At 42.0% G+C, this 20513-nt stretch overlaps 1 protein-coding gene across 3 annotated transcripts in view; it reads left to right on the top strand.

The window, feature by feature from the left end:
* Positions 1 to 20513, top strand: part of Pappa (pappalysin 1) — a 250351-nt gene that overhangs the window by 21464 nt on the left and 208374 nt on the right. For 2 of the 3 annotated variants that reach the window (XM_004662682.2, XR_006637197.1), the window contains exon 2: positions 12857 to 13919. In XM_004662682.2, coding sequence (XP_004662739.2) covers positions 12857 to 13919 — 1063 coding nt within the window. The remainder of the gene's footprint in view (positions 1 to 12856; positions 13920 to 20513) is intronic. The other variant, XM_045150186.1, reaches the window with a different exon arrangement.

Here is a 20513-nt window from a genome sequence, read left to right as displayed (position 1 = left end):
GACCTCTTCCTTTTCTTATCCCCCTTTGCCATCTCTGTGCTGAAAGACTCACCCTTCACTGTGACCCAAAATAAGGTGATGGAAGGCTCACCTTTTGTCTGCAGAGCGCAGCCAACACTGTCTTGGGTGTGTTTTTACATCGCTGGCTGTGGACCTGTGTCAGGTATGAAGTTGACATCACTTGGCTTGCCCATGTAAGAACATGCTCACCCTTCTTAGCTTCCAGGTCAGCTGCAGGTGCTTAGCACTCTTTCTCAGTGACGATTGCAAATGAAAACCCAAAGCCCAGAAATGGAAATGAGAGTGACTCATCGACGAGATATGACTGGCATGATGCCTGAAGATACAGGATGTTTAGATTCAGAAAAGGGGTTTAATTTCCTTCAAAACCAAAATTCAAAAATAATAATGCATATATAATAATGAATGCTCCAGACTGTCAATTGTACGTGTCTTTGTGCCAATGCAATAAAATGGAATGTACATCTTTATTTAGGAGAAAAGGAATTCCAAAGGCACAGACAATACTCAAAGTATAGCACGAGACAGTCATGTTACAATCATGGATGACAAGCAGTTTGCCATGACCAAGCATACGTTAATAGCAAAGAAGGACACAATGCAGAAAGCTTGTCCTGGCATTTTCAAGAAAACCCTTGGGAAATCTGCAGCATTTCTTGATTAAGTGCTTGCCCTGCATGTATGAAGCCCTGGATTCAATTCCAGTACCACATAATCTGAACACTGTGGAATATTCCTGTGATCTGAGTGCTGGAGAAGTGGAGGCAATAGAATAGGAGTTCAGAGTCATCCTCAGCTGCATTAAAAGATCAAGACCAGCCTGGGTTCTGTGAGACTGGACTGCAGAAAGAGAGAGACAGAAAGATATAAGAGGAGTATGCAAGAAGGAAGGAAGGAAAGATGGGAGGGAGGATGGGAAAGAGAGAGTGAAGGAGAAAGGGAGGGAGGGAAAGAGGAAGGAACAGAGAGAAGAAGGAAGGAAGAAAAGAAGGAAGGAAGGAAGGAAGGAAGGAAGGAAGGAAGGAAGGAAGGAAGGAAGGAAGGAAGGAAGGAAGGAAGCAAGGAAGGAAGGAAGGGAGAGAGGGAGGGAGGGAGGGAGGGAGGGAGGGAGGGAGGGAGGGAAGGAAGGAGAGAGGAAGGGAGGGAAGAAGACAGGCCCTGAAAATTATTTCTCTATACTCCGTAGTTTTGAAGTTGAGAGAATGAATAGCAGAGAAGGCCTCACTTGCCTATAGTCTAGTCAGGCCAGCACACAGCTAAGTTGTGTTTTCTTTTCCCTTGCTGTACTATTTTCCACAATCAAATCTAATGACCTGGGATGCCAATCTCCTACAATTTAAATGGAAAAATTGAGGTCCAGGACAGAAGAGGCTCCCTGTGGCTGTAAGTATAATTCCAGTGGCCTCCATATTACAGCCTTTGCTCCACTACTAGAATAACTAAAACCTGAAAATCTACCCAAATCCAGTTTCTTCACAAGCCAATGGACTCATATATCTTTTATTCATGCTTATTGAGTATTTATGCCTTAGGTGCCAATGTAGAAGCTTATAGATGCAGAGTGGTGGTGACAGACATATAGGATGTATTCTCATGATCTTCCAGTTCCATACAAGAGATAGCTTTGGAATGGAGTGTCCACAATGAGTCATACTTTCAGCAGTAATCATTGCCATGTATTGGAAAGCAGACTATGCATTAAATAGCTCAAACCAGCAGTAAGGCCTGAGGAAGACAGGATAAATGAGAGGCCCTATCCCATACAACAGGATAAATGAGAGGCCCTGTCCCATACAATTGCCTGTGTGTTATGAAGAAACAACACATGGTCCATGCACAGCTGGTGTAGGAAGAGGATAAGAGGTAGCAGGTGCTCATTCATGTTTATGCACTGATGGCGCATGCTTGATGATTGAAAGTCTAGTAGAAGAAATAACACTGGATAATGATCTTCCAAATCAGAATAACAAGGTGTATGGACCCAAGAGAGGGAGGTAACTAGAGTCTTTTTGCACCATTAGTAAAGATTTGTCTGTTTAGCCAAATAGTGAAATATGGAATTTTAGGAAGTTAGATCTGATGATATTCTACAGTGTCTAGATGGGCCAAACCACTGAAACAGAAGCTAGTTAAGAGAAGATATATTAAACACTGACTGGGTCTTTTCCCATATACTGATTGGGAGGTGGGGTAATACAATGCTTGGTCTACCCAACAAGAAAAGAAAAGCTCAGAATGGTTGTGACTTGCATATGTAACACAGTTTGTACTGTTAAAGCAGAATTTTAAAGTCACAACTCAGCTTCTGTTTAGAAAAATAAACATTCCTGTCTCCTATGGGCTGCCAAAGCAGTAAGTGCATGCTGTATCCATATGATCAATGCACAGAGATGAGAGATCGTTCTTGGAATAAAAGTGTGTTAATAGCCAGGTCTGATGATGCATGCCTTTAATCCCAGCACTCAGGAGACAGAGGTAGGAGGATCGCCATGAGTTCAAGACTACCCCAAGACTACATAGTAAATTCCAGGTCAGCCTGGGCTACAGTTAGACCCTACCTCAAAAAAAAAAAAGTGTGTTGACCACCTACTAGATGTTGCCATTATGCCAAGAAACATAGGCTATATCATTCTGAACTTCAAACGTTTGGGCAGAGAGAGATAGAAACAGACAGACAGACCACACACAAGGGGGAGGAGAGAGGGAGGGAGAGACACATACAAAGAGGAATAAATGGATCTGCCAACAAGAGCTAAGATATGATCAGTGCAAAACTAGAAGGAAGTCACCATGTTGAGATGGCTTTCCTTTTCCAACAGTCTATCATTGTCTTGGTGTCTGAATTCTCAAAATGTTGATGCTGCTGGTGGTATCAAAATGATATGCCATACAGATATGTGAAGGATGCTTCTGAGCTTATAAGCTACCTCTATGACCTCTTTTTACCCAATTGCCATCTTCAATTGGTGTTCTTAACATATGCATTTGGCCTATCTTACCCTCACATGCATTTAGAATGATGCTCTATTTGCACTGCATCAGCAGAAGATCCAGCATGAGCATCATGGGATAGAATGTCTCTAGCAAGCAGGTTCAGGCTGTTTCTGGCCATGCTAGCCAGGGCCTAATCAAAATGGATGCTCCAAAAATACATGTTGAATGCATCAAGGAATGAGTAAATTCATTCAGTAAATATACTTGGGGGTGTTAATTTGGGAATACTAGAGCTGTGGTAGAACATAGCCAATAACCCCAGACTTCTCCATATCACCAAATAATTTCTGAGAATTCATAGAAACCAGATCCTGTAACAGTGAGTGGAAAGGACAGGGGGTGACTCGGGCCCTACCTTGGAGAGCACTGAGAAACGCATGATATGTGCAGGACATCTCTGGCATGAGGAATTCTCTGATTCTGGAAATGTGAAGAGTCACTTTCTGACATGTAGCCCAGGTGATTTAAATATGAACTGTTCAATGGTAATGATCAAAAGGCTGGTAAGAGACTCTCCAGTCCTGATTCTGCCTTATCCCATGGGAAGGATATGGGCTTAGGACTGCTATGTCAGTTGTGGACTACAGGAGGCAGGTTTCATTGACAGTTTTCTCAGAAGACATGTCATTGTTTCCAGGGTTTGATGAGGACTGTGGAGAGGAGCTGGTAGGTCCTCAAGATGAGCAAGGTAGGGTCTCTCTTCCAAGGCAGTTTTCTCATCAGCACCAGGTGGGTCTGGTTTGAGCTATGCAACTTTTGAGGATGAACAATATTGAAGTGCACTTCTCCCCAGTGCCTAGTCTTCTTCCTCCTCTTTCTTCCTTGCTTAGTTTCTCCCTTCCTCCCCCACTCTCCTAAGTTTATATGCACTATTTGTTTTTTTTTTTTTTTTTGATATTGTGTGACAAAGAAGAACAATGAACATGCATCTCTATTTCAGGGAATAGGGACAGAAATGACAGTTCAACAGTATAGCAGGAGTTATTGCCCCAGTTATGAGGAAAAGGATGAGGTATTTTTTATAAATATTAATAAAATTGCAGTTACTTTTATTGTATACTATGCAAATAAGCTTTTACAGTCTTTCCATCTTCAGAATGGCTCTGGGTATGAAGTACTTTTATTACCAGTTTACATATGAGGAAATGATAAGGAGCAAAGGTTTTGCCCAAGGCTACTTAGCTAACAATCTGAACTGGGGTTTGCACAGATCAGTGTGATTCCACCCTACAGATGTTTTAACACTTAATATGTTGCCAGTGGCCATGTGCCAAGTCTTGGTACATTCATTATATCTTCACTTCCATCTACAACTGTCAGAGATGCACCATCCCCATCCAGCAGATGAGAAGACTAACACTAGGAGTTATCCTATCCTACACTTCTTGAGTCACATAACTGGCAGATGTAAAGCTAACATTTATTTTTTTTAAGAGAGCAGTTTTTTTTTTTTTTTTATTTATTTGAGAGGGACAGACACAGATAGAAAGACAGAGGGAGAGAGAGAAAATGGGCGCGCCAGGGCTTCCAGCCTCTGCAAACGAACTCCAGACGCGTGCGCCCCCTTGTGCATCTGGCTAATGTGGGACCTGGGGAACCAAGCCTCAAACCGGGGTCCTTAGGCTTCACAGGCAAGCGCTTAATCGCTGAGCCATCTCTCCAGCCCTAAAGCTAACTTTTGAGCTCATATTTGGTAGTCTGCTAAACCCTGGCCTTTCTCAATCTATGTAGACTCCTGACGGAGAAGCAAATGGTGCAAAGGGAAAGAAAGGTGCAGCATGAGCCCCCAAGAGCACTTTGCCATCTTACATGTATCACATAAGTTTTGCAGTAATAATTATGGGTCTCAGGAATTCGTCAATGTGCTCTTCTCAAACTGAATCATATTTGAATCGCTTCATCTAATTTTCAAAGAAATAAGCTATCATGTATCTCCTTTGCCCTTGAAAGGAGCTTTCTGAAGTATATAGGATACAATTTTTGTTTTCATCGAGAGAGTATAGTTGAGAGAACTAAGGCTCAGAGAGAGGAATTAACTTATCCAAGCACCCAACAATAGTAGAAAAGGTAAGCAGATTCTGTTGTGAGAGAACTCTCATATGATTGTTTCTATTAGGAAACAAGAATCTGGTAGAAAGGGAAGAGAAAGGGAGGAGGGTACTTAATAGGTTGGTATTGTGTATATGAAAGTAGAATGATTGAGATGGGTAGGGGATATGATGGAGAATGGAATTTCAAAGGGGAAAGTCGGGGGGAGGGAGGGTATTACCATGGGGTATATTTTATAGTCATGGAAAATGTTAATAAAAATTGAGAAAATAAAATAAAACACTGAAGAAAAAAAAAAAAAAACAGTAGAAAAGCAGATACAGGTGACATTACGGGTGTTTTTCCTGCTGCCCAGTGTACTTTGGGTCCTATCTGTTCACCTACATGGATGACCCACAGGAACTACCTGAGCCAACTACGCTCTTGTGAATTGCTCTATAGTTATTTCGATATATTTTCTTCTCTGATATTGTGAGACAAAAATGCCCAGACCTCAGAATAACTTGTGATGAGCCTCCAGCCACCATTATCCTTTCTCAGGCCCCTTCTTTCACTGAGCCTAAAAGGAATCCCTTGAGTCAGGGTGGGCACTGAGGGTTGAGAATACTGAGGAATGTTCCCTTGGGCATGTTCTTAGTCGACATCCCTGCCTTCCTCTGAATGCTTAGTGCTACTGAGTCCTTCGGGTCATTTTGGTGAGTCTCCTCCCAACAACTGAACCTAGAGCAGAGACCATGTGTATACTTAACCCAAATCTGTCTATTTTAATCACTCTTCTTAGACAGATAAAAGCTTTCCATAGGATTGCTCTCTCAAGCATTCCTTTGTGGCTTTGATACCAGTGATTAAATCATGGGAAGGGAAAACAAAACAAAACAAAAGGATGGGCTTCAACCTTTAGCTTTGAATTTGTTAGCCTCCCCAAAAGAAATCAGATTGTTGACCTAAATTCCCTCTTTCATCCCCACATCTTCTCACCTCTGCTTATATTCTCCTGTCAGATTGTCCACAGCTCATGGGCATCATAAACTGGAGGGCCTGAACCTACCTTCCCTACCTGTGATCCAACATCTCCCATAGTGGTAACACAGGGTGGGTTATCTGAAGGAACGGATCTTAGAATCCAGAGTTTGAGATAGAAGCGGCCTCTAGGACTATCTGCTATGATCCTCTCATGTCATAGAAAGGGGAGGGATGAAGCTGAGGGAAGAATCAGCTTATCTTGAGATGTACTGTACTACGCACCAGAGCTTGACACAAAGCCTCAACTGTGGGTGAAGGTGAATCTCATTTAGTAAAGTTGCCTGATGTTCAGCCCTAGCTCCATAGTTGGATCGATGCCAGTCAGAAGCAGGGTTTTTTTCCATACTCTCTCTATGCAGGACTTCTTAGAGAGAATACCATGTAGCTTCTCCATACCTCAGTTTCCATACCTGCCAATGACATTAAGAATGCCAATGTCACAGGGATGTGATGAGCCCCAAGTCAGTATCTGTGCTTAGCAGAATTGCTACATAGAAGTCTTCATCCTGCTTATTGTCATCGTTTATTTGCAAACCTTACTTTCTCCCAGAGAGGAATGTCCTGTTTTCTCTCTTTATATATGTATACTTACTCTCCCAATATGAATGAAAAATAACTCCATAAACCATTTATCTTTTGCTAATTCCTTCTCTTTGGCAATGATGAAGAGAATCCAGATGTTATCAGAGCCAATTTTGTGTTCAGTGAAAGTATACCAGGAAACCATTACAGGAAAAAACCATAAAATGGAGCTTAGCTGGTAGACTTGAATTCTAAGACTTCCCACAGCTCAGTGCTATGTGACTTTGGAAAAAAAAAAAAAAAAAAAAAACTTCAATTCTCTACATCTCAAAGTTTCTCATTGGTTAAAAAAAAACAAACAAACAGGTATTGTGCAAATTTGGCATGAAAATTACATGAGACATCTTGGCATGGAAGCAGCTACCTATGTGCCCAACAAACAGACAGAATGTATTTCAGAAAAGTTCATTTACATAGAAACACAGAAGCATGCCCCCTCCCTTCCAGGGAATGCACATTTCCTATGCAGGGGGACCACACTAACAATCTTTGTGTCCTCCTAATGTAACTTGGCTTGCTCTAATAGGAATGGAGACTGAGGCAGTGAATACTAACAGAATGATTATGAACTAAGAAAGACAGTGGAAAATAGACAAGTAGAATTTAGAGAAATCTTCATGGTAAAAAAGGAGCAGAGTGGTGCTGTAACAGTTAGCTAAAGCTGCCCCAAGACAGCCCCATAGCCTAGGTGGCTGTAACAACACAAATTTTATTTTCTTACAACTCCAGAGTCTAGAAGTCTGAACTTCAAGTGCTGGCAGGGTTGTTTTCTTCTGAGGCTGCTCTCCTTGGCTTGCAACTGTTTGTCTTTGCCTCGTGTATTTTCATGGTCTTCTCTTTGTACACATCTGTGCTCCAATTATCCTCTTGGTATAAGGACACCAGTCATACTGTATGTGACCTCTTAGTGACCTCGGTATAATGTGATTACCTATTTAAAGACTTTATCAGTCTGAACTACTAGGTGTTGTGACTTTAGCATATACATTTTAAGGGGTCGTTTGTATTATGTATATAACAGACAAAAGGAAAATAGGAAGGAGCCAAGTTTATGACAACAACTTCAGAAGAAAAATTTCAAAGTAGACACTGGAAGTTGGAACAATCCCGGGTCAGAAATGAGCAGGCAAAAGGCTCGGTATGGAAGTCCAGAAGCTGGAGCAGATGCTCAATAAAGCACTCCAAACTCCAGACTGACAGAGGTCCACACAAATCTTAGGCTGCACTGTAGTGGGGAAGTAAGCCCCAACCACTAATCATTAGAAGGAAAGAATTGTGCATTCTGAGTCCAATTATATGTCCATGCAAAAGAGTGACATGGAAGCAGTCTTCCGTATTGCACTTCAGTTCAGCTTGCTTGTGTTGGCGCTGTAGGACTTGAAGAAATATTCCTGGAGGGGGCTGTGCCTTGAAATAGCCTAGGATATAATGCTTGGCACTTGAAGTAATGACATGATTGTAAGTCTGGGATTGGAAATCCTATAGCAATGAACTCAGCACTGTGTTGCCTTGAACATTATCTCCTCTTCCTGGGCCTCACTTTACTCTGAGGAGTTCCCAGTGCAGATGTTGTTGTTTGATTGAGTTCAGGATTCCTATATTAGTAATATGCTTATATCAAGAAGATAGAAACAGAGAAGTGTTTCCCCTTTCTTTATTTTTCACTTTCAGTGACACATTCTATGGACTGCTTACAATGTACCAGACAGACACTATGTTATATATTTAGCATTTATAAATGAATCAAACAGTCTGTGTGGGGAAAACAGACATTGAGTATGTAATGGGCTTCAGGACAGGGAAAGAATGATGCATGTGTGAGTAAGATTTGTCTCTTCCTAGGGTGACATGGGTACATAGAACACACTGCCCTTATCTGTTAAGGTATTCACAAAGAACCCTCCTGTGTCCCAGAGTATTATTTATAGACAGGTCAATCCAAAATTTACTCTCAGTCTTTCCTTTTTCATGCATGTCATTCCTATTTGGGTATATTGAGTATGGTTGCATGATGAGGTAAAAGAAAAATGTCAACAAAAGCAAATGCACTTCAAGCTTCTAGGGGTGTATGAAGCTCTTTTGTTCATCATACAGCTGTGGGAAGATAAGAAATTATTCAAATAACTGCTCCTGAAGGGGAAGACTACATGGGATGTCCCTTTACTAATTTGGTGGCTCACTCTCTTTCTCTCTCTCTCTCTTCCTCCCTCTGTTTAGTGTGCCCACATACCACATTGGCCTGCAAAATGACTCTTGGTGCATTTATTCTCTGGTTCTGTAGGTTTGTAACATTAAGCAGGTGTATGCTAATTATATGTAGATTATATGCAGAATTGTGTGAGGCCTTCTGCCTTGTCACATGGGGATATGTCCCTCAGGATCGTCCTCTAGTAGCACACAGATGGTGTTGATTTCAGACTGATTTTCACCATTTTTTAAAAAAAAATTCTATCTGTATCTTACTGAATAATTGTGGGGGAGGACAGAGTGGAGGTGTGGGGATACTCTTACATCCTGTCCTACATAATAGTATTCTCTGTCCTACATGGAGAGATGGAGAAGAGAGCAAACCTAAGCATGCAAGAATTGGGAATGGCGTAAGGCATCCAGTTCAAATCAACACATACTTTTGAACACGATCTACATACAAGGAACCATTCTAATAGTGAACAAAAGGGCTCTTAACATCAGGCAGCAGATCATTTCATCTCACCCCCTCCTTCAACAGAAAAGGGAAATGAGGCCCAACAGAATAAAGAAGGTGGTGTGACTTGTCTCAGACAAGGTTACCTGGCATGCTAAGCCCAGATCTCTGGCGCCAAGTCCTGGTTCTGGACTGGCAGTTCAAGAGTGCTGCCCATTCAGTTTATTGGAATGTGACTCCCGTTGAATTATTTTCATACAGAAATGGACCCCCATCACCATTATACACCTCTATCTCTGTGGAAGCTGAGTGATTTCCTGTCGCCACTTACACTCCAAGTAAATATTTCCCTCAGAGCTTCTGTAGCACTGCTTGAAGGTTCTTATTTCCCTTCATGTGTTTCCTCTTGGAATCACTGAACAACCATGTCTCTTGAGACTGAGCCACCTCTTACTCCTGAGCTCCATAAGATCTCTCTCCTTCTTTCTTTTCATTCATTTGCAAACAGAAGAGGTCCCAGGCCCCAGAAAGGTTATGAACTGGGGGCACCCTACAGATGTATAAACATTTTACCTTGCTAACGAGGCAAGCTACCTTCCAAAGGAAACATGAAAACCAGGAACTGGGAGCCCCTGGCAAAATAAAGAGGAGATGGAGGAAGAGGAGGAGGAGAGAGAGGAGAAAGCAGAGGAGGAAGAGGAAGAGGACAGGAATGCGAAGGGAAGGAGGAGATATTGACTCCTGTTTCAGATTAGAAAATGAGATCTGGGGCAATTCATTCCAAATCTGGAGTTATATCTTTATCTATGGAGAAAGTCAGTTGGGATCTAGCTTTTAATATTCAGCCTCTGACTGTTGTCTAAACTAGTGGAGATTTAAGATTTCTAAATAGGTTTGTCAGTGGATTGGTAAGAACTTTTTATTTTTCCTCTCTCTCTCTCTTTCAACTTGGTTCTTAACATACCAGGCAAGAAGTTTTTAAGGTAACTTGACTCTGTATTTTTTATTGTTTATTTAATAATAAACAATACAACATATTTTGTATGGATGCATCATGTATTGGTACCATCTTTTCCCTTCTCCATGCAACAGGAGGCCCTCCTCAGTCTGTATTTTGCTTGTTCCCTAGTTATTTCTTACTTTATCATCTTTTTTTTTTTCTTTTTTTGGTTTTTCGAGGTAGGGTCTCACTTTAGCCCAGGCTGATCTGGAATTCACTATGGAGTCCCAGGGTGGTCTTGAACTCATGGTGATCCTCCTACCTCTGCCTCCCAAGTGCTGGGATTAAAGGCATGCGCCACCACGCCCGGCACTTTATCATCTTTAATTTATTCCTAGACCCTCTATCTTAAAAAATGGACTACTTGGATAGCTCAGTTATGCCAAGGATGTTATATACATTATGATTTTTAAGGATGATGAAACATTTAAGTGAAATATGGATGAGGGAATCCAGCTCCACAAAGGTGGAGTTATTTTCCCAGGCATGTGGCTAATAATTTCTGTGATCTGCAATCAAGGAAGATTACCCTGGGTCCAAATACCCTGCTTTTTTCTTCTATCATGAACACATTTGACCTCAGACAAAAATGGGTATCTTTAGTCTGCTTGTCCTTAAAAGCCTCTGCCTTATTTCTTTTCTCACTCTTTTTAGAATTACACATGCCTATGCTCATTCATGAGACACATACTGAGGATCTACTGTAGCTGTGTCCTGGACAGGTTACAGAGATTATAAGACATGGTTATGAACCTCCAGAACCACCTAGTACAGTAAAGAAGGGACAATAGAGAGGATACAGGCAACTCCAGAACCAGAGAGCCTATGTCTAATTTCCTAAAAGTAAAATAAATTCTGAGGAAACAATATCCCTCCTTATAGGGCTTTAGGGAGAGCTTGAAAAAGGTACCTGGTTTGTGTTGCCACTGGGATCCTATAATAAAGAAAACCAGACATAAAGTGAATATGTGATGGGGAACCTCATGAAAGCAAGACCCAGAAGGGGCAGTCGCTACTCCATCAAGAACACTTAGACTTTAGGATCAGGATGACTATGTTAGGAGAGTCTGGCCATTGCCTTAAATATGGTTATACAGGGAATGTGAAGAGAGATATAGATGGGTTTAGGTTCTCTGTCAAAGTGCTCTCCACATCAGATGCTAATAGGTAGATTTACACAGATTCTAAGGTCTCATTGCCCACTATGGAGGAAAAACTGTGTGTGCCTCCTCTATTGATTTTACTGGACACTGCCCATACTCATCAGATGATCATTAATGGCAGATGAACACTCAGAGTTACTGTGACCGCAACAATTCTCCAGTAAGAGTAGGGACTGTCCTTCTAAATGAACATCTTTTATTCATTTTCATCTCCCTTTCTTTCTCCTCCCACCTGGCTTTGTACAGCATCTGACCCTTAAAATACACCCAATTAGAAAATCCTCTACTCAGCCCAGCAGTTTTATCTATGCCAAGGACATGCGGTATATTCCAGAAAAGCTAGGGGACAAGTGATCGGTGATTATAATGATAATCATGTCCAGACAATCTGCTAAGCTACTTTCTGCAATTCCCAGAGCATCTCTTGAAATCCCTGGATTGGAACTTCTTCAAATGCCTAACTAAACTTGTGATGCCTTGCCCTGGTAGATGGTGTGATCTAAACCACTGGTGGTCTTAGTGATGGCATGTGAAGTGTCAAGGAATTGTCACATAGGAAAGTGAATTCCAGAGCCAAAATTCACCAGCCAACCAGCTGGCCTTGAATCTGTCTCCTATTCTTTTTCAAATTCCATATCCATTACCCCCTAAATGAGAAACTTATTAGTACTGTTTTGAGGAAGATAATATGCATTGAGTGAACTAATCCACATATAATCCTTAGCATGATACCTAGCCTGCCATAGAGGCTTGATAGAGTTTGTTCAGAACTAGTATTTTGTAGGCATACCCAACATTATTTTATATTGAGGTAATAGATAGATGATTGATAGATGATGGTGATAGATAGATAGATAGATAGATAGATAGATAGATGATAGATAATCAAGACACATACTACATACATACATACATACCTAATGCATATTCAGGTCATATATAGTTTAGTCTTAGAGAAAACCCAGCTGAATTGGATCTCAAATGATCTGAAAGTGATTCTGTATAAACTAACAAGTGACTTTTGTTCTCTGTGTCCCTCACTTGTCAAGTGAAGAAGTCAGAAGTAATGACCTTCACAAATCTTTCCAGATCAGCAGTTAAATGCTTGTCTTTCTCCATTTTCAAAACTAATAAAGTAAAACACCTAAATTCAAGTTGTAATGTCTCCAAACCCAACTTATATGCCCTGTTAGCTCCTTTGGCCTTCACCTTGCTCTTGGGGTGGACCCAGAGGCACTGTTACTAAGTTCCAAGAGACTATAGGACTGTTTGAAAACTGCTAGTCTAGGATATCCTGATATATATTTTGTCAGAGAGAAATAACTTACTCCCCAACTTCCATGCTTTATGTATTCATCTTTCTCTTTTGGGGTAACATAGGGCTGTATGACAAATGTTCTTATACCTCACACGACCGAGGATGGGTCGTGGGCATTCACACCGTCAGTGATCAAGGCAACAGAGACCCACGCTACTTTTTCTCCTTGAAGACAGACCGGGCCCGGCAAGTGACCACCATTGATGCCCATCGCAGCTACCTCCCAGGCCAGTGGGTATACCTAGCTGCCACCTATGATGGACGGGTAATGAAACTGTATGTGAATGGTGCACAGGTGGCAACCTCTGGGGAGCAAATGGGTGGACTATTCAGCCCACTGACTCAGAAGTGCAAAGTACTCATGTTGGGGGGCAGTGCTCTAAATCATAACTACCGGGGCTACATTGAGCACTTCAGTCTGTGGAAGGTGGCAAGAACACAGCAGGAGATACTTTCTGACATGGAAACCCATGGCCTGCACAGCCCTCTACCTCAGCTCCTCCTTCAGGAGAACTGGGATAATGTGAAGCGCACTTGGTCTCCCATGAAGGATGGCAACAGCCCCAAGGTCGAACTCAGCAATGCCCACACTTTCTTGCTGGACACAAATTTAGAACCTCCTCTCTGTGGGCAGACAATGTGTGACAACACAGAGGTCATCACCAGCTACAATGAGCTTCTGAATTTCCGCCGGCCCAAGGTAGTACGCTATCGGGTGGTCAACCTCTATGATGATGACCATGAGACTCCAACAGTAAGCCTCCAACAGATCAACTTCCAGCATGAACAGCTGCTTGAGGCCTTCAGAAACTACAACATTTCTTGGGAACTGGAGGTGTTGGAGGTTAATAACTCCTCCCTGCGCCACCGCCTCATCCTGGCCAACTGTGACATTAGCAAAATTGGGGATGAAATCTGTGACCCCGAGTGCAACCACACACTGACTGGTCATGATGGTGGAGACTGCCGCAACCTGCGCTACCCTGCTTTCATGAAGAAGCAGCAGAATGGTGTGTGCGACATGGACTGCAACTACGAAAAGTTCAACTATGACGGCGGAGAGTGCTGTGACCCGGATATCACTGATGTCACTAAGACTTGTTTTGAACCCGACTCTCCACACAGGTAAGATGCTCCTGGGCAGAAGGTGTCCAGTAGAGAGTTGATTGTGATGTCCTCATTGTATAGCTAAGACTCCTGAGCCCATAGGTAGTTCTACTTCATGCAACAGCTTCATGGCCAAGGCAAGTTTATTATTTGGGTAATCAATGGGACCATATAAATAGTCCATTGAAAAACTAGTTCTGAATGTTTACCACTGGCCATTCAGTTCTGTCTTCTCAAATAACTCAGAGTTTAGATTGGGTAACATGCCCTAAGACTGACCGTCTTCAGTTCTGTGGGTTAAAGCAGTGCCATCTAGCCCAGTGGGCTCTAGCCACATATTACTACTTAAATTGAGCTCAGTTAAAATTAAATAAAATTAGAAATACCTGGTTAGTCAAGCTTGCAATTTCAAGTACTCAGGAGGCTGAGGCAGAAATATTGCAAATTTAAAACTTACCTGGGCTAGAAAGTAAGTTAAAGGCCAGCAAGAGCTACAGAAGTAGTTCAAAGCCAGCAGAGGCAAGTTAGTGATATCCTGTCTCAAAATTTTAAAAGGAATAGGGATATAGATCAATCACAGTGTACTTGCCTAGGAAGTACAGGCTTTAGGTTCAACCCTAGTAATCACAAATTATATATGTATGCATGCACATACAAACATACATATATCATACATACAAACATGCAAACACACACATGCACTAAATATAAAATCCATATCCTTAATTGTACTAGCCATCCTGCAAGTACTCAATGGACACATGGGTGTTTAGCTTCCATTTGGACAAAGTGGTGCAGAATACAGCAAGTTGAGTCAGAGACAATGCTGGATAATTTTGTGTCATCAAAGTTTAGATCTCAAGTCTGAATTTTCCTCACTTTGTGACCCCTTAGAAGCTATTTCTACATCTGTAAAATGGTGCCTATTTTTGAGTTTGCTGAGGTCTGAAAAGGGGCATATAAAGTGTCATTTCATCACTGTCCAGTAGTGTATTAGTCATTTTTTGTCTAAAGGAGAGTGTGTGGTGTTCAGAGACAGCCATATGTGATCAAAGAAGAAAAATGATTCGAACCTTGAGTATATCGTGGAGTCTTTGGGAGGAGGGTTGCAAGCGAGGTCTCTAACAACAGAAAAGTGGGAGGCCTAACAATACAATTCTTGAGAATTAGTGTGCAATATAGGGACTGCAGGTCATAGAAATGTATTGTATTTAGAATCCATCTAAAAGAGCAGGTGCTAGCTTTCCCTGCCACAACCAAAGAGGTAACTGTGAGACAATGGATGTTTCTTAGTGTCTCACTATGGTAGCCTTCTCCCTGTGCATATGTATCTCATCCCAACATACTGAGTGTAAACAATAAGATTTATTTTGTAAACAATAGATATACTTGAGGCATTGACAATTTGGGCTGGGGGAGAAGGAAGGATACTGCATAAAATAGGGACTGGCTTTTTTTTTTTTTTATATTTACACTATTGGGAATCAGAAAGCAGGAGGGTTTCTGTCCACGGGCCCCAGTGCTTCATCCCTAGCTGTTGAGTACAGCCAGCAATCCCGATGGGCAACCCAGAGCTCAAAGGTGACCTCATTTGAGGTGAGTCCTGAAGGAACTAGTTTCAAGTCAAAGAAGCAGTCTCCAGAGAAGCACTTTCCTATTTTTCCCAGATGCGCATGGAACTTTTCCAGTCTGTCCAACACACAGGACCCTGGACTTACGGATGACTTGAGCGTACTTGCCAACGCTGCAGGTTTTTTTTGCTGACACTTCTCTATCTCTCTCTCTCAAAAGATCAAGGGCCTCCTGTGAACAGGCAAAGTACCTATGTGCAAAGGCATGACGTTGCTGTCAGGAGAATGTCATGCCTGGCAGCAAGTCAGAAAGTACGTCAACTCAGCCCACTGGCACAGAGCAGGCCCTTGGACTCTCACTTTGTTGCTGAGACTTGCACAGTTTACTCCTTGGTGTGTGGTCAAACGCTTCCAGGTGATCATGCACTGTCACTTTTGCTCATTTTTAGGCCTTGCCAGAACCTGACAAGTATGACAAGACAGGAAGGAGCTAGCATTTGTATTTGATTAATGGGAAATAGAGAAATTTCAGAGAATGCCATGACTTAGGGTACACAGACCAAGAAAGCCATTAGGCAAAGTGCAAATGCAGGTCTTTTGTGAAGAATTGTAAAAATTTGTTCTGTTGAGCTAGAATTTGAGTAGGTGCTCATTTCCCAGAGCAGAGTGTATATGAGAATGAATGGTCATATCTGAAAAATATTCAACCATTTGTATAACCATTCATTTGTTCATTTACTCATTCATGCAGAAAGATTTTATTCAGCACCTTCGAAGTGTCAGGAAGGTGGGTACCTCCAGTACTGCTATGATTAAGGAAGTACAGAATTCAGAAATATGAAAGGATGTATTTAGTATCACCCCACTAATGCATAGAAGGTTTGGATTCAAAAATTCAAAGGAACAGTTAGAGGCAGAATTAAATGACATGAATAACAGTCAGAGTGATTTCTTTAGACTTGGGAGAAACCTGATGAGTATGTCAGGACCAAGGGAAATTGGTGACTACTGAACCTCATGAAGGTTTTTCAGAGGCCATGGCACCCTCAGTTCTAGATAACTCTAAATCCTTAGACAAAATTGGCAGATTTAAAAGGCCTGTTCTTTTCTCATCATGAGAGTGCATGCTCCAAATGTTTGTGAGTGGCTTTGTGCCAGCACTGTGGTCACTCAGGCCAGGGCCTGTTTATTTGCTGTCTGGGAAAGCTGTATGCCTAGGGTGAGCCCCATCAGGCCCTGTGTCATCCTGACAAAGCTGGCGGTTACTGGGTTCAAGCTGAATCAGCTCTCCTGCATGCAAAGAGAAAACTCTGGAAGGTTGTAGAGAAATATTCACTTTGTGGCTTTAAATGAATGAGAGGGAAGAGGTAAAGAAGGGGCAGGGAAAAACAGATAAAGAATTAGGGGAGTAAAGAAGGATGACATTTTGGACCAAAGCAGGCAATACCAGGTGGACATTATTTAAGTGATTTTTTAAAAAGAACTGGCTGAATTTACTTCTCATCTGAGATTTCTCCCTCTCTCTCTTGCTCACTCTTTCTTTTTTCCCTTCTCTCCTTCTTTCCTCTCCCTTCCTTTCCACTCCCAATCTGTCACTTTACATTTTTGTGTTTTATCTCTCTTATTGAGAGTTTTATTGTATGAACATATTGCATATTGGTCATATTCCCACTGAGATATACTCTTGTGTTCTCTCTTCCCTGCACCCATTCCACTGAGGGCTCTCCTCTTTCGGGTTATCAGTATTCACTGTGAGGTCATGAATGCATCAGTCTGTCTCTGGATGAGACAGTGCTTCAGTATACACTTCTCTACTCTGTGACTCTTACATTTTAAATGAATAAAGAATTACAGATAATTTAAATCATTATTCTCAAAGGGCAAGTTTTTTTTTTTCTATATATGTCCCAAACAAATCGTCACACAACAGAAGACAACTGTGAATTGGTATGAAACTGAAATACCTCAAGAATGGTGGACAATAGCACAGTTCTGTCTGTCATACTTGCCAGGTGATTACTTGAACTTCTGTACTCATGGCGCTCTGAGCTGCTGAGGAATGCTTCATGGCTGTCCACTTAGAGGGGAAGCCAATAAAGTTCATCTTAATCAACATGTCTGTAGCACCTCCTTTGGGAAAAGTAAGGGCTACCAGTCATGCAGCTAGATCAACAGATTTCATCATAGAAATACCAATTCTTTTGGAACTTATTGAAACTCTCAGTTTGTTTTGTTGAGTGTGTGTGGTGGGCATGAATATGTGTCCAAATTTGTATAGGCAATTGTGTGTTCAGGTACATGTGTATGTGTGTGCATAAGTGTGGAGGCCAGACATTTGATATCAGGTGTCTTCCTAAATTAATTGGTTTCAAACTTATTTACTAAGGCAAGGTCTCTCACTTGAACCTCAGGCTCTCCACTTCAGCTAGTTTAGCTAGCCCACTTGCCCTGGGGTGCCTCTGCTTTCAAAGTGCTGGGATTTCAGGTAGGCTGCCATATCCAGCCAGAATTTGTGTGGGTTTGAGGGATTCAAACTCTGGTATTCATGCTTACTGACAAGCTCTTTATCCCCTTAGCCATCTCTCCATCCCTGAAGCTCTTAAAATTTTGTTCTGCAGCCCTTGATCTGACTCGCATATGTTCTCAGGAATGCATAGCTGCAGGATGATACCCAGTCTCATCAGAAGGACTTCAGAACACATAAAAATTGTGTCAATTATCAGACAAATAACATCCTTGGAGATCACTGAGTCCAAACCTTGTTTGCCCCACAAAGAGAAAAAGGCAAAGGTTCACACAACCCAATTATTAGTGGTGAAGCCCAGAGGAAGGGCTCCAAATTCCTGACCCCCAGGTATCTGTTATTTTCCCAGCATGTCAGCCACAGATACCTGCCCTTTGATATCCCTCATTGTGCCTTTCCAAATCTTCTGAGAGCCTGGGGAAGGAAAGTGGTAAGTTAGTGAGTTCAGATGTAGTTTGAATGATGGGGTTGAATTTCTATGGTTATTTCAAAACTACTGGGGTAGCACTAGCAGTAGTTTTTCTTAGTAAGAAGGAAGGATTAAAATACCTCACTAAGGACGTTGAAGAGTGGTGCTGGGGTAGTGAGGGTCTAGGAGCTGGTACTATAACCAGTGGAAGAATCTTGGCCCAAATGAATGTATTCCTACAGACCAAGAGTACAGGGCCAAGACTCCTGTCATTGAAATCTTTCCAAGCCTATCCATTGGCAAAGGGAGAGGAGCTGGACTGTATGAGTTCTAGGTCACACTTAAAACACCATGCTGCTGATATAGAAAGCAGCTTTGAGGTGACGTGATGTCATCTCCAGTTGGCATGGCCCTTTTAGGGAAGGGAAGTGCTTCCCTATAAGAGATTGTTCCCCATTACCAGAAATATCCTTGGCATAGATAACCATGGGTAGAAAGGCCATGATTGAGATGATTGTCCTGGTAGAAGAGGTGTTATTAACCTGTCTTGAGTTAAGGACTGCACGACTGCACAACCCCGCCCTCTTTTTGCATGCATATTGTGTGAAATGCATTCATTGGTGTAAACACGAGCATATGTGTGCAGGCACAGTTGAGTCTAGGCATCCATCCACATGAGTACACGCAAGTGAAGGCCAGTGGTCAACGTTGGGTGTCTTCTTCAGTTGCTTTATGACCTTATTTTCTTGTAAGATAGATCCTCTCACTGAACCAAAGTTTCACCAAATTCACTAGAAAAGCTAACCAGCAAATCCCAGGGATCCTTTGCTACTTATCTGTTCCTGGGATTATAGCCACAAGCCACCAGACTTGGCATTTTACATGAGTGAACATTTTGCATTTTGTAGTCTGTGGATCTGAACTCAGTCCTTACACTTGGTGGGCAAGTACCTAACTTATTAAACCACCTTTCCAGCCTTTAACCCATCTTTTCACTGGCATCTGATTACAAGTCATTTTAGCAACTACATAGTGACTGTTTCTCTCTTCTCAACTCCTCATGTATTGGGCATATCTACCTCTGCCAACCTCTGCTATTCACAGAAGGTATTATGATCCATTCTTTAACATTGAATAAGACCTTTGTCATGGGAAAGCTGTGTACAAGTATAACATCAGATTTGTGGATTTAGGGCAGGAGTCATAGAGTGCAGAGATTTATTCCAACTAGGAAAAATCAGCTAAGTAGCTGAAGGAGGAATGATTTGAGCAGGCATCCTGGAATAGGCATTCTGTTGAGTGGTGGCAATGCATCCTGTGTCACTGAAAGTCCTGGCAGGAGACAAATAGCCCATTCAAACAATAATTAAGGCAAGTTGAGGAAGGAGCTGTTGTGAAAGAGCACTGCTGAGAGCTCTCCTGGCAGGATTGAGAAACTCGCCGCTCTGGTGCTTCACTACAGCACTAGCATATATGACAGTTTCTTTTCCTCCCTCAGTTGATAGGAGCAAGATGAAGGGGCTGTTGTGGAACTGAAAAGAGTAGCTGTATAGAAATGGTTTTCTGGTGCCAGCTGTGACTCTCCGCAGACGAAAGAAACCACCTTTCTAGAAGGGAACTAGAGGAGTCAAGTCCATGTTTGTCATTTTCTTCTGATATAACCCATAAAGGCAAAACTCCCCAGGACATAGAGCAGGGGCTGAGACCTGAATGAACAAACAGAAGGTCTGGAATACAGAGAAAGCTAGAAAATGCAGTGAAGAGGTGAATAATCAAGGCAATAAAGGTCAGTGTGAACAAGGAGCACTTTGACTGGGTGAGATCCAGAAAATAAGCCTCCCCAAAAAAAGGTCCGCTTTATCTTACTGTAAGTTTTAGTATCAGGAATCATCCTTCCTCACTGCCACCCTTTCTTCTTCCTTCATTTTCTTCTTCCTTCCTGTTCTCTCCTCCTCCCAATATATATTGGTTGCATAGTCCTTTCTTGCCAGGCCAATCACTACCCTTTGGGAGTTTGCTATATAGTGGGGAAGATGAAAAGCTACCACTCCACTGTGATCACTAATGTGTGGGCAGAATCCATAATCCCAGCCAGTAGCAGCAGTCTG

This window comes from Jaculus jaculus, chromosome 1 (genome assembly GCF_020740685.1).
Source record: "Jaculus jaculus isolate mJacJac1 chromosome 1, mJacJac1.mat.Y.cur, whole genome shotgun sequence".
NCBI classification, from domain to species: domain Eukaryota; kingdom Metazoa; phylum Chordata; class Mammalia; order Rodentia; family Dipodidae; genus Jaculus; species Jaculus jaculus.
The sequence above is the reverse complement of the archived record's forward strand: the minus strand, read 5'-3'. Positions and strand labels throughout refer to the sequence as shown.